At 32.7% G+C, this 18,104-nt stretch overlaps 1 protein-coding gene across 1 annotated transcript in view; it reads right to left on the minus strand.

Moving 5' to 3' along the window:
* Positions 1–698: 698 nt before the first annotated feature.
* LOC123677634 (protein big brother) overlaps positions 699–18,104 on the minus strand; it is a 52,256-nt gene continuing 34,850 nt past the window's right edge. Inside the window, exon 3 of the mRNA XM_045614282.1 lies at positions 699–2,168. Coding sequence (XP_045470238.1) covers positions 1,890–2,168 — 279 coding nt within the window. The 3' untranslated portion in view covers positions 699–1,889. The remainder of the gene's footprint in view (positions 2,169–18,104) is intronic.

Below are 18,104 nucleotides of genomic sequence, written 5' to 3' on the forward strand. Positions count from 1 at the left end.
CAAAAAAAATCATGACTCACTCTCTGAAAACACCCTTCATAACAATTTCAGAAAGGTAGAGGGGTTATAAAAAAATGTATATTAACAACATACATTTATGCACGAAATTTCAATCTAGTGGCATTCACCGTTTGTTTAGAAGTTATGCTAAGAATTTTTTTTAATTTCATCAACTTTGGAAGGATATATCTCCGTTAATATGCATTGTGGACCATAAGTTTATTCATCAAACTATACTTATTTTTCAATGTATTATCACCCCCAGAAAGCTCTTGACTTTTTACGTAAAAGTGAAAATTGTGAAATGAATATAATTTTATGGAGACATCAGCAAGTAATTTTTGGTGTCTGTAAAATAACTTAAAGAAGCATCTGCCCTAGCTATCAATAAACAAGACCTTTTGCCTTGGCAAAAACCCAGAAACTAGTATTTCTGAATAACTTTCAGTATTTTTGGAGTATTTTTCAAATTTCTTGTTTCATTTCATAGTATTATTTTTAATCCTTCATGTCGTATTACCCCACTGAATTCATATTTTGTATTCTTTGAACATTTCTAAATACAAATTACAATGATGAATAAAATCCTGAAAATGGTAAATTTTGACTATTTCATATTTTCATAACAAAAAAGTTTGAACTCCAGAATTAGGTAGATACCATATTTAGTCAGGAATTATCGAATAAAATGGCAAACATTTAAGTAAACTGTTTTATTTCAATATTTACATAATATTTTACGTACCTTTACAACAGAATGGTATTCTTCTATATTTACATACCAATAAGCGAAATAATTTTTTAAATATTTCATATATAACAAAACCAACAAAAAAAACATAATGGAAAAAATAAATATCAGTTAGTTACATGTTCAGATTTCAGCTCTTTTTCAACCACATATACATATAATCAAAAGGATAGCAATCTTAGTGAAATCACATCTAAATAGGAATTAGTCAAGAGGTGATCGTCACAGAAGAAATTGTAATGACACTAGTTTGAAAATATGCGCGAAACGAATGTGTCTGTATTTATTCATTTGGTATGCTTGTATTACACAAATTTTATTAATCATGCTAAATTGACCGATATTTTATTTCAAGAGGTTGTTAGATTGGAATTATAGATAGTAATGAAAATATCGGTATTCATATGAATTTTGAGTTTCTACCACCTTCTGAATTATCAAAAGACGTTCTCTATTAATATGACAACATATGGGCGCTGAAATGGACAAATAGTCATGTCACTTTTTCCATTTGAAGAATAATCACTCATTATATATTATAACACGCACAAACATCAGGCTTCTGAAAGGCCTTCAAGAAACGTGAATAATAATATTCAATAAAACAAACATTACAAAGTTATCAATTCACCGATGTTTCAAAACTGCACAACAGTTGACGATACACAGGGTGTTTCAAAATTGGTGATGCAAATGAAAACGAGAGATCCCTTGGTAAATTTCATGAATAAAAGTCCTTTAAACATGGACCCGAAAACGCTTTGTTTTCAAGATACAGGCTGTTCCATGTAGTCCTACTTTTTTGTAATGGTCTTACGAGTTTATCGAATTTTTTTTAATCATTGCTACATATCGGGAAAGTAGGCACCAAAACTAATAATTAATTTATTCATCACAGCTTACTTATTGAATTTGAATGAGTACATCAGTAACATAACTAATAGTTGACGGCACAAACTTTAGAAATTGCCTGGTTTTGTGTGCGTTTTCAAGATGGATACAGTTGGCATCTCGCATACGTCATCAGTGACGTCATGTCATTGCTGAAATAAATATACCACATCACAATATCTCCATCAAACGATCACCTCTAGATTCAACAGGACATCTACAATTATAGGCCGGTTTATCTATATCCCTAATACATCTTCATGTAATTCCTGGATTGCACGGCGCCTACGCGAACCTCCAGGTCTTGATCCGGCCTGTCCTGTTGACGGTAACCCCTCTGCTTGTCCTCGAATTCACGCAATCGCTGATTATATCGTTCGATCTGTTCGCGCAAAAGCGCGTCCTCCTGTGCTGCCCTCTCCTCGTTGAACTCCAGGCAACCGACGCCGTCCAGACGCTCCAGATCGATCCAGCCCCTCCATCTGACGCAGACGCCGTTCATTATGAAGGAGGATTTGATGTGAACCTGGAACAAGGAAGAGAAATATTTAGAGGTTGAATTGAAATACTTTCTCTGATTGATTTTTTTTTTATTAAGTTTGTTTACAGCTTCAGCTCAATGCATTTGCAGATCTTCATTTCTTAGTGGCTTCCGAGTCTATCGATGATAGTGGAAGCATTGTGATTAGGGATTCATCAAGCCAAGTAGCTTGACATTTTAACCAACTACTTGACTTGAAAATCAAGCTCTTGAAAAATTACATACTTGAGCTTGACTTGACTTGATTTTAGATATTTATTGCTTGACTTGATATCAAGCTATTTGATATTACTTGAGTTTGATATGCATGCGTCGCACGCCATACATTTTTTGCAGTCTCGTGCGCACTTAGACTAAATAAGGAAATTCCTCGAGCGCCGAGAGACTGAAGCATTCGCCAGTGTGACTTTATCAGCAGTTTCCTCACATTTCTTTGAAATCTATAGGTAGATATTGGTAGTTTCAGAAATAACTTTCCAAACTTGGACAAAATTACCAAGGATTTTTATCAACGCCAGCATCTTCAGCTGCAGTTGAAAGACAATTTTCCAGAGCTGCTCCTACAGTTACAAGAACCCGGTTAGGTTAGGCGACAAATCTATAAGATGCCTCATGTGTCTTAGATGCTGGATTGAAAATTATGAAATCAAACAAAGCCTGGATGTTTCTCTATATGAGAAACTTTATTTCTTTATTATTTTTCATTTTGTTATGATTTATAGTGATTTAATTTATGTTTCGATTTTAAAAAAGTTGATATTTTCGGTTCTTTTATACAATCAGTTCAATGAATAAAAGTGTTTTTTCAAGGTTCCTTCTCATTTCTTCATTTATTTTTATTGATGTAACATTACACAAAAAAAATGCTACAAATCAAGTACTTGATGAATAAATATTTGACTTGAGATTGAAAAACTACTACTTGACTTGAGCTTGACTTGAAATCAAGCCAAGCTCAAGCCAAGTAACTTGATAATCAAGCCAAGACGTAATCCCCAATTGTGATTTCTTTGGATTGAACAAAATTCTTGGTCTCTGATTTCAAAATTTCTACTCGCAAAACGCATTTCAGACCCTCTTGAAAAACTTTGGTTCTGTCTGTCAGTTCATTGGTATGTCCATATGTCTATCGGACTGTCCGTCGGTCGGTGTGTCCGCACATCCTTGGAACAGCCTCAACTCAACAATTCTTATCCGAATTTTACGGAATGTAGTAGGGATGTTCACTTTGGGATGGTATTTCCATATCCCATTATAGGTTTCTCCGAATCCCATGAAAATTGGTGATTTTACTAGTTTATTACTCGTTCGACTTTGTTGAAAATTGAGAAAATATGGGTATTCGGGTTGACACAGAATATTTCATAGAATAATAGTTTTTTCGGTTACAAGGTGTGAGTTGCGCATGCAAAATAATAATTTGTGCATCCAGTTGAGAAGAAAACTAATTTCCGTAACGAGCGAAACTCGAGTTAAAAAAAAAATAGTGTTTCTCAACGTGCTTCTCATAATTCGAAAACAAGTATTGTTTAGTGTCATGTTATGTGATATTGTTTCCAATAAAAAGAGGATAATAATTAACACTTTTCTTCTCATAGATACTTAATATAGTATTTGAGGAGGAATTTGCTAAAGTGACCATTCCCAAAACAAAGAGGAAAATATGTCGAGAACTACTGAAAGATAAAAAAAAATCTGATAAAGTCTGGTTAGTGATTAGGCCTTCCAATTTTAAGAATTCTCTAATTTATAACCAAGAGAATGCATCATACATTCTCTATATTTCTAAATTAGAGAAAAACTCTTTCGAGAGATAATAGTGTTACAAGATTTAGTGTGGAGTGCTGACTTTTTAGCAGCGGAAGGCGAAAAAGGGTAGTGTTACAACTATTGTCAGAGAATTTTATTTTTAGTCACTTATTTTTCATTGATTTGCAAACAAAAGAGGTCAATAGAGAAGTAGGTTCATTGAATAAACGAAATTGTTACTGAAGTAAGAATACTTTATGCTCGACTTTATGTCTATGTCCCCATTAACACAGCCGATCCGAGCATAAATTCAGAACATATCTTTCAATGATATTTTACATTATAACCTACTCCGATACTCATTCAAAATTTAAAATTCACATGAATTGAAACCTAGTGATAATGTTATGAATAGGATAAATTATTTTTTTCCTGTTGATAGATATCCTCAAATATTCAAGACTAATATAATTATAACTCTAAACTAACACAATGATTTACTTCATGTGTGAACAAAAAACTATAATCGAACAAAACGAAAAAGAGGAAAACGTAGAAGTAAATGTTTTGATATCAAATATTTTGGGGAATTTTAGGAGATTTTTGTTAAGTACTAACAAGTACAGGGTGGGCAAATTTCGATGTTTTAGCACTACAACTTTTGAACCAGAGGAGATAGACAAAATCTGATACCCACTTCTCGATCTCTTTTTCTGAGAAACTAACAAGGGTAGTATTCATTTTTGGCCACCTTCTTTTGTTTTCGAGTTATAAGCGAAAATTGGAAAAATGGCGATATCGAAGAACATTTATATCTCCGCTAATACTGATGATAGAGCTCAGAAATTAAAACATTATACAGGCACTTTTTTACGTATAATCCAGTGGCGTGCTCGTATTTCCAAAAGGGCTTTCAATTACGAAGCTATGACCCAAAGTTATGTTTTTTTAAATGGGAACACTAGATTTTTAGGCCATTTTCTGAAAGCTTAATTTTTCCTGATTTCAAAAATATATAACATCGTATGATTTGTATCAAAATAAATAACAGAAAATGGTCAAAAACCTTTTTTTACTTAAGAGTCTCAATATTTCTATGGTTTCAACTGTTGATGAGCCTTCCTATAACAAGAGCAGTGTCGTTCCGTCAATCTGAGTATTTCTATGCTTTTCACTCATTTCTACAAAATTCGAATCTATATTTATTTTATACAAATAGTTGCGAAAAGATAAACGAACTTGGAAAAAGTTTCCTAGGTAGCTTGAACACAGTTTCAAATATTCATCTATTGAAATATCGAGAATAGGTGTCGACTGTGCATTGTGCAATTGTTGTCATTATTAGGTTAAATATTATTTCTTGTTTGTCCCTTCGTAATTGAAATGTTGAGTTCAATCAGATATGCATTGTTTCATATGCTGTTTAAAATGGATTGGTACTTGTGCGTATTGATTCTGGAGACCTATGTAAATAATCTCCTGATACATGCATCTCAATACGACTCTTTCGATTGAAAAATTCGATCTTGTGGTTTCTTCGTTATTTCCAAATCAATTTTCAGATAAAAAATTTATAAAACATATCTAGATTCGAATTTTGTAGAAATAAGTGAAAAGCATAGAAATAATCAGATTGACGGAAGGACACTGCTCATAGAAATATTGAGACTCTTAGGTGAAAAGAGGTTTTTGGCCATTTTCTATTATTTATATTGATCCGAATCCTACGATGTTATATATTTTTGAAATCAGGAAAAATTAAGCTTTCAGAAAATGGCACAAAAATCTAGGGTTCCCATTTAAAAAAACATAACTTTGGGTTATAGCTCCGTAATTGAAAACCCTTTCGAAAATATGAGCACGCCACTGCATTCTACGTTAAAAAGTGCCTGTATAATGTTTTAATTTCAGAGCTCTATCATCAGTATTAGCAGAGATATAACTGTTTTTCGATTTCGCCATTTTTCCAATTTTCGCTTATTACTCGAAAACAAAAGAAGGTGGCCAAAAATGAATACTACCCTTGATAGTTTCTCAGAAAAAGAGATCGAGAAGTGGGTATCAGATTTTGTCTATCTCCTCTGGTTCAAAAGTTGTAGTGCTAAAACATCGAAATTTGCCCACCCTGTACTATCGAGAAATCAACATTGCCAATTTTCCATCAAAAAGGCAAAACACAAAATATCCAGTTTAAAGAAGAAAGATCTGTTTTCAGGAAGAGTTCAGACTTTATTTATGTTTTAGCCTCGAACTAGGTGATTAATTTGGAAGACCCTTGATAATAGTTTTTATGAAAACACTGAAGTTTTATATCCTCTACTGAGCTCACTCCTTCAGGTTCCACAAACGGCTTCTTCAAAGGTTTCAGTCCAGAAACAGCACCATGTGTTGTTTACTTTTACATATCAAATTAAACTTTCTGAAACGTTTTATTACAGTGGTGGCGCCGCTTCTTCCTGAATCTAACAATATTAAGAGCATTTTGTTCTCATCACCTGTATTACGTTTCTTTAAGACTCTCCAAAGTAGTTTTGAAATTGTCAGGAAAATAAAATTTCAAAGCCATATTTACGGAACCCCAATCGACTATTTCTCATTAACGAACATAATTGCGGCATTCGAGATGCGAATCGACCCTGAAAGTTTCAAATTTTCATTCAAGACTTGGCGTGTTTACGGACATCCGGCCGGACAGAATAGAATTTGTCATCAGATCGAAATAATTAATTCTTCTAGTTTAAGTGCAACTTTCTTACCCATGCTGGGAAGATTATAATATAGGCAATATCAACAAAAAAATTATATGAATGAGCGTAGCAGATTTAACTGAAGGTTTATAAAAAAAACTCCAATAATGCCCTACAATGGAGGTGTGGCTTAATTTTAAACTGTGAGTAGCCCCTGGCGATTGAAGGTCCGAAGAGGCGTACTCCAAATGAAACATACGGTCTATTTTCTTATTATTATGCTAATAAAGAATGAATTGAATCAGTAGCAAGATGGGCGGTCACGAATAAAACAGCTACAAAAGGCATTGTTGTGTTTTGACCAATGGTGTTGTGAGCCGATGAACAGATGCAACAGTAAGAAAAATCTTTCCATTAATATTTCAAATAAAAAATATATATTTATATGAATCTAGGTATTAGTTCATCCATCTGGGTATCATTTGAACAAACCCTTCAAAAATTTCACTAGAATATGACAATTTAATTCTATAATGAATATAAGCACAATGAAGTCTGAAGAGTTCGTTAAACTAGTTTTTAAAGACATTCAATAAAAGTGAAGAAATGTTTACATCAGGTTCTGAAACAGCAAAAGCTTTGATTTCTAGTTCATTCAAAATGAAAAGCTTAAGCTCACAAGTGATTATTGTAACAAATGATTAGTTCGAAATATAAAATACTCTGCCAATATATATCTATATAGCAACACACCCGGTCGGTAAAATTTCCAAGATATGGAAATTCTTGAACAAACTGATTAGGGGTTCAAGGCTTGGCTTGATTTTTAGCAGTTTTATTGTGTAGGGTCACATCAATAACAAAATGATGAAATGAGAAGGAATCTTGCAAAAAATACACTACAAATCATTACAAAATAAAAATATTAAAAAAATAAAGTTTCTCAATATTGAGAAACCTCCAGGCTTTGTTAGATTTCCTAATTTTCCATCCAGGATCTAAGACACATGAGGCATCTTATAGATTTGTCGCTAATCTATTGCGGGTTCTTGTAACTGTAAGAGCAGCTCTGGAAAATTGTCTTTCAACAGGAGCTGAAGATGCTGACGTTGACACAAAATTCTTGTTCAGCCAAATTTGAAGAGATATTTCTAAAACTACCAAAATCTACCAATAAATTTCATAGAAACGGGAGAAAACTACTAATAAAGTCACACTGGCGAATGCTTCAGTTTATCGGCGCTCGAGGAATCCCCTTATTAAATCTACGCTTCGTGAGTGGCGGGCATTATGCCCGCCACTCACGAAGCGTTTTTTCGAGCGTTTGGTAGCAAGCGTCGAAGAGATTCCAGTCAGACAGCTCGGGACACGGCCGTACGACTGTAAATCAGAGTATGAACTTGACTGCCCGACTGGAATCTCTTCGACGCTTGCTACCAAACGCTCGAAAAAAACGCTTCGTGAGTGGCGGGCATAAGCGCGCACGAGATTGTAGAAATATATGACGTGCCACGCGTGCATATCAAGCTCAAGTAATGTCAAGTAGCTTGATATCAAGTCAAGCAATAAATATCTAAAAGCAAGTCAAGTCAGGCCAAGTATGTAATTTTTCAAGAGCTTGATTTTCAAGTCAAGTAGTTGGTTAAAATGTCAAGCTACTTGGCTTGATGAATCCCTAAAACTGATTATTATCAAATCAATTATTATTAGTTGAGGAATTGAACAACGATTTAATTTCCAAATGAATGTTAAAAGCTCAACGTAGGTACTAAGTGATGAAAATATTTGGAATTGACATATTGTCGACCTGACATATCATCAAAAGATCTCCATTTCTGGAGTGCCAGACTGAATACCTTCTTTTCACTTTGTGAAATCTACCGAAGTAGTCTAATCGATAGATATTTCAAAGAACTGTCATCGATATGAGGTGATTTATACATTGAAGTAGCTGGAACGTCTTGGACGACTGTGTTGTTAAACATTTTCTCATGCCTTAAATTCACTGAAACCTTCAAGATAAATCATTACATATAAAGAAGTCCGAACTGATGACAATTGAGAAATAATAATGGGTGTGCCATTCTGACTTCCTTGAAAGAATAATGATCGGAAGGAGAGCAGGTAGATGAAAGCTGCTGTTGTGCTAACATATAATTTTGCAAGCATATGAGGTTGACGAGTGTTCGAAATCTACATTTTATATCCAGATGAGTCTTTTCTTGTGAAATATCTAATCCAATCGTTTTCGTACATTTGAAAAATAAAAACTCCAATCAAATATTGACCATTAACGAAGTTAAACGCGGTATTGAAGATCCTAAACGACTTAAATTTATAAGATTTTACGTTCGAGATTTATCGTATTTGGGGACTGCCGGCCCCACAAAATCCAATTTAACCACGAGTTTGTCATCTGTAAGTCGGACCTTATCGTTTGAGACCAATTTTATATATCTAGATGAATTTCCTGTGAAGTATCAGAAGTTATAAGTATCGATAGCTATTTTGTTATTTCATTTTTCTCATGGCCTTGAAGAGTGCAGGAGTAGAGCATTTTCTTCTTGAGAAAGTTGAAATTGTATATCTAGTGGTCACTAGTAAAGATGCTGAATCGTTCCAACATTATTTCCGATTGAAATATTTTGTCTTAAATTCAGTTAGTTATTTATTCATTTTCATTTTGCATCTGATGAAATGAAAATTGTCCCCCAGAAATTTTTACATTATAGCATTGCAATATAGTTGTTATAGGTTTTATTCTGTGCCGACTATTATCTTCATTTTCTGACGAAACTTTGCATCAGTTTGTGACGATGATTGCTGGGATGAAAGAAATTCTAAAACTTTTTCAAAATCTCTGAATGCAATATCGAATGAAAAATCAATTCGTATGAAAGTCAGAGCATAAGGCTTGAAGTTCGGCACAAAAATCTATGAATTTTTAAAGGTTAAAATCAAGGATTAATTTAATATCGATTCCATCTATGAAATTTATGATATAATGAAAATGAAACAAGGATTGTAACGATTATACGATTTTATTGTTTCAGCGTAGTTTCAATAGTTCCAAAGTTATGAATTTTAGAAATTTTTTTTGGAATCAGAATATTTATAGAACCTTGTTTTGATCCGGCAATGGTATCAAACGATAAAATTCTACTCATTCATGTCTAATACGAATTTTTCTGCTTTCCGTAAACATGATAACTCCAGAATAAAAAGAACAAGAAACTTATAATTTTCAGGGTTAGTTCTAGAATGCTATAATTGAGTTGGTTAATGGTCAAAATCCACATTTAGAAATTTCGTGTTTATATTGATTTCGAACTGCAAGTTTGATCAAAATGAAAATTCGTTTGGATGTAGAATGATATACTATCATTGATAGTTCAGATTCGATTGGGTTGAAATTTTATTTATATTTATGGAATAACCCTTCCATGCTTAGTGCATTTCCTGAGGATAACTTAATCAGGATCTTAGAAAATTCACGCATATATCGTAAAATGAACTTAAGAGGGAACACCACCATGCGGCTGTTCAGTTCAAAACTACATTAGAATTTATTCGTCTTATAACTTACTGATTTTTATAGGGTTTTCACAGAATTTCCATAAACAATAATCTGCATGGAAGAAAGTGATTATTTTCAATTTGCGAATGAAAAATGAAAGAAAAATTTGGTAACTTTTTATTTTTTGCAAAAAAATTTATAATAGGTACAAAGCTCTGATCTATTTTTAAAAGATTCGTGGAAATAAACTACCAAAAATCATCACAAAAGAGGTAAAACCTTAATTTCTGGACAACATAAATTACGATGGTGCTTTATCTTTTTGTTTTTCATATTACTTGCGATATTTTGTGATTTAGGAATAGATATTAAATAATATTCTATTCGACGAACAAAAAATAATTTCTACGATAATAACCTATCTATTGATTTCTGATAGAGATAGAGCAAACACAAAAATCTCATCCGAAATAAATATGTTCATCTTCAAAACTATAGACTCAAATCAAATAATCCATTGACATTCAATCGAAAAAATTATTCCGAAGAGAATACCCATTCCCTTCGATGAGAACCATGCGTCCTGGAGGAATTCAGCTGTGAAAATTTTATTAATTCTGACATCGGAAATAATAACAAACTCGCTCGGAAGGTGTGGAGCTCCCGGGGGTCCAGAAGGCAACCCCCCAAACGTACAGATGTTCAGCAAAAAACTTGATAATGATATAATTTTCGCACGCCTTTTCCTATATAAATGTTACAATAATATAAAAGGGTTCTAAAAGACCAAGTCGACTCGAAAGTGCCCCATACTGTTATGGACATGCCCATTAAGGGCTTTGTTTTTGTTTCGGGGGACCCCTCGAGGACCGTGCCAGCGGAGGGTGTCCATTCGTAATAATTCAATAAAGTTGTATAATGTGAATTTATTCTTGTTCGCTTTCTATCGTTGCTGCCTCAATTTTGATAGAATGTCGAACATTAATACATTATTTAGCGGACACAATAGAAACGAGGTGCCTTATTCAATCGAAATTATGAAAGAAATAAGTCAATACTTTTCTGTATAACAAAACATTTCTTCATGGCAAAACTTTCAATCGGAGAACATTATTTTCATACGACGTTCTCTGTATTTTTCGAATTTTGAGCTAGGAATGGTCTCAAACTATAAGGTTCGACTCACTGATGACAAATCAGTACTCGAATGAGATTTTTTTCGGCCGCCTATGACATAATAACTCTTGAACGAAAATACCTGGGAACTTATTTCAAAATTAAAAATCCGATGGATATGAAATTTTATATTCAGATATAGATAATTAATTCCAAACTTCGACATTTCATATTGATTGAGGGACCAGAGCTGAAGAAAATTAAACAATAAAAATCAATATTTCGGTGAAAATGAATCAGACCAAGATTTTGCATGTAGGTATACATGAAATAATAATTTCTGAGTCAGAACTAAATTTCGTTTTGATTGTTCTATCAAGACTATAGAAAATTAAAGAATATCGTTAGAAAAAACCTAATATTTCAGTGAAAACAGGTTCGATTGAGTTGAGATTTTGTGTTGAATGTTTGGATTAATAAATTCAAACTACTCTATGAAAATTATAGAATATAAAAAAAATCAGTGACAACATATTTCGCCTGAGGATATATAAAACAATATAAAGTTCTATCCGAAATTTCATTATGACTATGTCACCAGAAGCATAGAATATTCGAGCAGTATAAAAAAAAGCCCCAATATCTCCATAACAAGTAACAACAGATCAGACTAGGTCGAAATTTAGTTTATATGTGTGAAATAATCATTCAAATGTTAATACCGAATTTCGTCTTTCTGGTTAGTTTTTCTCACGACTTTTCAGATTGAATAAAGCAATCTCAAACGTTCCTCTGATTTACCGTCTTTTCTACCACTTGCAAGTATTGAGAATACTTTTTTACGTCTTTATTTTTAATTTAAAAAAAAACGCATTTTCAGTCTTTGTCAAGAATTTTTGTATAATATCGTTATGTGAAAATTCATTAAAAAATAAATGTTTGTTGGGAAAAATATGTATATATTTATTTTTAAAAAAAAATCACCTAATTTTTTCTCCATTTCAAAAAAAATTACATAAAAGGACTTCCCGCAATGACGAACTTTTTTGAATTAACAATAGTGAAAATCTCATATAAATCGATGCGTTAAATGAAGCGTACTAATTTTTCAACTGATCGCTGAAACGGTATATACCCCTCTTAGGTCAAAACTTTTTGTCATGCCAACTTTTATCACACTTCTCTCTTCAAAGTATGTAAGTATGTATTTTCAATAACTCCGAAATCATAATGACGAAACACAAGAGCAATATGATGGCCATAGATGAAGTTCTCAGATAAGAACATACGTAATTCGGATTCAGCACCCAAAAAAAAACAGATATAATCGAAGAAATCAAAACTACCTCAAAACTTCCCCGTGAGGGGCACTTGTGAGCACAAGTTATCTGGACCAATTGGGATTTCAACTCTATGCAGCCATTATATTGAAATAATTATCTTTCACAACATCTTTCAAAGATTATATTTGTTTAGAATTTTTTTGGTTACATAAATCCACAAGGACGAAATTTGAAATTTGACGAAATCGAGTGATTTCATAAAAAAATTAATAAATTTCAATAAGAAGAATTTTTTCGGTCCAGTCTTTTTATCGAGTTTTGTCATTTCTGATTTGAATAGTACATATATGGGGAAAATCTTATGTAAATTCACCAGTGTTTACAATTTTTATATTTCGAACTATATATAACTGATATTTCGAGTCTGAAATGTAAAATGAGGAAATTTTTAGGGGAGGTTATATTTTCATGGACAAATTCGAAGCTGGGCATAAAAAAACGATATTTTTCACACTTCACAGGTTTCAGTCCTCATACTATCGAAAAAAAAACTAAACCGATCGACCTGGCTATGAGATATCTGACTCATCCTACGAGGACTTGATTTTTTACGCATCTAATTCACAAAAAAAAAATTGGGCGACAAATCAGTTCGAGTGAAAACTACCTGAATAGGGGTTTAAAATGTCGACTCATCAGAAGGCAACTTCCGCTGCAAAGATGAATACGCTGAAACAGTTAATCAAATAGTGTTTCCAAAAGAAAGGGCATCAAGTCGACAGATGGTTAATTCAGGTCGATTATTCAACCAGACTATATCGAAAATAGTTCAGTTCTCGCGTGGGTGGTTTTGATGTCATTCATCATTAATTAATGAATATAATTTTGAACAAACGCGCAAAAGCAGTTTTTCTCATTTTGATAATTGCGATGACACAAAACGTTACATCAATGTTAACAAGGACATCATATCATGTCATCTGGGTTTTTTGCTTCCGTGAAAATGTTTCATCGCCGTTTATTCTTCGAATTAGGCCAAGCTAGCCATATATTCAAATTAAACTTGTACAGTTGAAAAACCTATGAATCATCAATACATTGATATTCGATCAGTGTTAGAGTCAATAAAAAGTGCTCGTTCTGAGTAGCATTCAAGGTTATCTGAAAGTCATAATACACAACAATCGATGCAGTTATTTTTTATATTAATGACCCCCTACAATACCAGTTAATAAAGAAATAGAATAAAGTTGAAGATGGGTTATTTTTTTCATTCTAAAAGGTAGGTATAACATTTATCTGGACTTTTATTTTTAGCTGACATCTTTACAATTTTCATGGACGGATCGAATTGGCTCAGCAGTATCTTACAAAATGAAAATTGTGATTAGAAATTCCAAAAATTCATGATGCCGAAACTTTTATACGTTTTCTATTTTATAACTTCACGTTGCATAGATTTCAAGTAATTGCAAAACGTAAACTGTGAAATTTTAGGCCGGCTAAGAAATACTGTTAGCTTGACTGAATCCAACGTTTCATTTCACATTGAAACGAGTGCTCAGAAAATGGATATCTTCGAGCATGAAACACCCTACACCAGATAGTATAATGTTCATCGAACAAACTCGACCAACTAGAAGTAATGCAAACTGATGGACCGATTCGGTTTGTATTACACTCGGTATATTTTATAGGACCACCCCGGTAGTATGAAAACCCCTCGATCATTTCAGTTATTTGTTGTTCTTTTGATTATAAACCATTTTGACTTGTTTGGTTTCGCACCGTTTCCTCAATTTACTCAATATTGAAAAATAAGAAGAAAATTTATACAACTTTATTTTTCCACGTATGTTGAAGAAGTATGGAAATTAAGATCAAATTCTATTAATTCAAAATCACCATCCTATGAAACAAAAAATTATTCGATTAAATAGGTATTGGTATGACAAAAATAGATAATCAACAAAATATTTTCACTTTATAACTGTTAACAATTCATTAAAGAGATGTTACTTTTTCGTCCAACCCTCAGCGCACAAAAAAGTATTTTTCATGCTTGCTCCGCTTTCGAATCTCCTAATAAATTATTATTTTCATTTCATATATTTATATTTCTGGGACTCATATTGAATATTGCACTTTCATTGAATTCATAAGTGCACATAATTTTAGTGTTATATTGATTAATTCTGATAATATTGCTGAATTGTTAATTTTTTTGTCTAGTCAGTTAAAAATATAGAAATTGTGGAAATAGTTTCACAATAAAATGTCATAGTTTTACTTCTAAAAACAATTTAGGTAGATATAATTTTTTTATTATATTTCTTTCAATTTAGATATTCCGTGAGATAGAGGAACGTATAAACCTTCACTCAAAAAATTCATGTCATGCGTCACAATAGGTCCAGATCCTCGAATAATTTTCGTTACAGCAATAAATTCTGAACTACCAAAAAAATTTAAAAATTCTTAGGACTTGTTCTTGGCATAACCCTCGGACCCCTTGCTCTATATATATTAGGGCCATGAAATGATTCTTCCCTTTTGTCTAACCGTTGTCGCACCCCTTCTGAATAAAGATTTTATAATCGTTGCCCATTAACAAGGGTCAATTTTTTGACATGTCATATTACATCGAATAAATGACTTACTATTTAAATCTATTATGAACCATGTTGTCCATTTGTCATGCATTGTTTCACAGTAGCCATTTCTTTCGATTGTACTGTTTCATCTGTCATGCTTACTTATTGTGAACGGACCCGTAAAAAATACTCCTGTTGGTTTTTCGGACAGGGGTAACGTTAATCTAGTGCCGGAAAAATAATATTTTATATTCTCTTTCTGTTATGTTTCAATAGAAGCCTTGAAAGGGAAAGGCTGATAACAACATTTGTTACAATATATTTTATTTCATAACCTAGCAAACTAAATGTCATGTTTTTGTGACAGCTGTCAAGATCAGCACTACCAACTTTTAGAAATACACAAACATCCATAGGAATTTAGAAAAAATAATCAACATCAATTCTTTATTATGAAAATATATCAAAGAATACAGGGTGTTCCATCATAAATGGACAAACATATATACTTTTATAGAAGACATCGGGAGAATAATTTTTTCTTATGTATAAATAAAACCTCGTTTTCGAAGAATAAGCGAGATACAGGGTGTTCAAAGTCAATTCTGAGCAATATTCTATTGACTGTGATCGGTTATGTATCATCTTACCAGTTATTATTTGTGGTCACATCAGAGTATTTTTGAGCGCTTAATTCAGAAAAGATAAACCCTAAAAAAAATTCAAAATGACGGAAAACCTGCCTTGTTCGTGATTTCTTTTGCTGTTTCCAAATTGAATTTCTTTTCCTGAATGAATTCAATGTTCTAAGAATTTCTATGAAAAATTTTTTCGTGAATCGAAAAATGTCTATAGCGAAAACAAATTCCACCCGAAATTCATGAAATTTTTCACGATTTTACTTTTTCTTTACCTAATACGAATATGAAAACAAAAACGAAAAATATCAAATTTCTCCTTCAGTCCTCTAACAAAATTTTGGCACTCATTTCTATTTATTTTAATGAGTGCAATGATTGCAAAAATTTTGTAATTGGGCTATCCAAATATTCCAGATGATTATATAAAGTTATCACAAAAAAAATCACTGTTATTTCAATGAATCTCTGTTGGGAGTCGAACTTTCGACGTATTACCTGTGGAATGTAAATTCAAATAAAACCAAGGAACCGTTTCATATTTCTCAATTCTGTTTTTACATTCGTTTTAAAAAATAAATAAAAAAAGAATAATCGTGAAAAATTTCAACAATTTCGGGTGGAAATTTTTTCGCTGTACATTAGACATGTAAAAAAATTTTTGTTCTATTTATGAGAAATGTTTTTCACAGAAATTCTTAGAAAATTGAGTTCATTCGAAAAATTGAATTCTATTTTGAAACCGAAAAAAATCATGAATATTGCAGGTTTTTCCTTCTAAATTTTGTTTTCAGAGTTCTTTCTCTTTCTTGAATTGAGCATTCAAAAATACTCTGATGTGACCAGAAGTTGTAACTTCAAAGGTTATATATAACTGATCACGCTCAATAAAAATTGCTTAGAAATAACGGTGAACACCCTGTATCATGCAGTCTTTAATAATACCACCTCAGCCTCTTCTTCAGACTCAAATTCCGGACTTACATATTCCTCTGATATGATTTCGGCTGATATTCCTCTTCTGAAACTGGAATTACCAGTTCGAAGTTACCGTTTTCAATTGACTAACACAAAAGAGGATTATCCGAAAGTACAAAAGTCGATTACACCCAAACAAGATTTTAAGAAATTGAAAATTTGGAAGAACAACAGATATTCTGTTTTTTCCTTCATTTTTAATTTCGCTAAATTTGAATAGACTATTTTGAATCAATCATCGAATGGCAACATATTACATTTTAACTTCCACCCAAAGTTTCTGAATGATTCCAATTTCTTTTTCATTGCTGCTATGACCAGATAATAGCTTCGAAATCTACCCTTTGAACGAAGACATTCGAGAATCGTTTTATGACCGACACAAATTAACCAAACCGGACTGATATTGTTATTCACTGTCATAGATTTTGATGTATGCGTTCTTAAAAACGATGTATAGGCATCTTTTTTTCAGCCGCCTTCTCACAAACGTTTACCACACCGCCTCCTACCTCCTCTATTACCCTTAATTGCTATTTTTCGATTTCCCGTAAATATAACCTAGCCGCCCAGTTCAGCGTGGTCAGACTATTCACCTGATTTGATGGTACGTGATCGGATACACTTGGATGGTATCGATCTAATCCGACCAGCTGAATTACTACCGTGATTTACCAATGATTCAGTTCTCGAATTGAAGTAGGTATGAATGAGGTAGGGAGATATTACTTTTTTTTGTGGAGAAAAATTTTTCATATCTACCTTCTGATTTCGATTAAAGATTTATTCGGAATATAAACGAAAGGTTAAGAGGCGTTAAGAGAAATATATGTGCAGGGTGTAGATTGAAAAATTATGGTATCAAAAGTCGAAGATTCTGGGTGAACCTTGACACGTCAATCAATAGGTACGGGTCTGCCATACTACTTTTTTCTAGATAGTACCAGGCTTCAAAAGATGCATGTCAAAATTTCGGAAAGAAGAGTTAAGTTTGGTTCGAGATATTGAAGGTTGGGTGACGCTAGACTTGTTTTTTAAAAAATGATTAAAATACCGCGCAATGAAAGCAGTAGGAAAAACCACCAAAAAAGTCCACGAAATGGTATTGTAACATAGTAAATTCAAGTTGCGTGAGATAGCGGTGGAGTTGGAGATCTCAAAAGGCGGTGAATTTAATATTTTTTGTGATAATTTGTCCAAACTAACCCTTTTCTCGAAATGATTACCGCGCTTGCTCATCATTGATCAAAAGCAATAACGCTTTGAATATTTTGGATGCTGTTCAGAGCTGGTTAAGAGAATTTTTGCCTCGATATCTGACAGTGTGTTGAACATGGATTCATCACTACATTCCTGATT

This window comes from Harmonia axyridis, chromosome 4 (assembly GCF_914767665.1).
Source record: "Harmonia axyridis chromosome 4, icHarAxyr1.1, whole genome shotgun sequence".
NCBI classification, from domain to species: domain Eukaryota; kingdom Metazoa; phylum Arthropoda; class Insecta; order Coleoptera; family Coccinellidae; genus Harmonia; species Harmonia axyridis.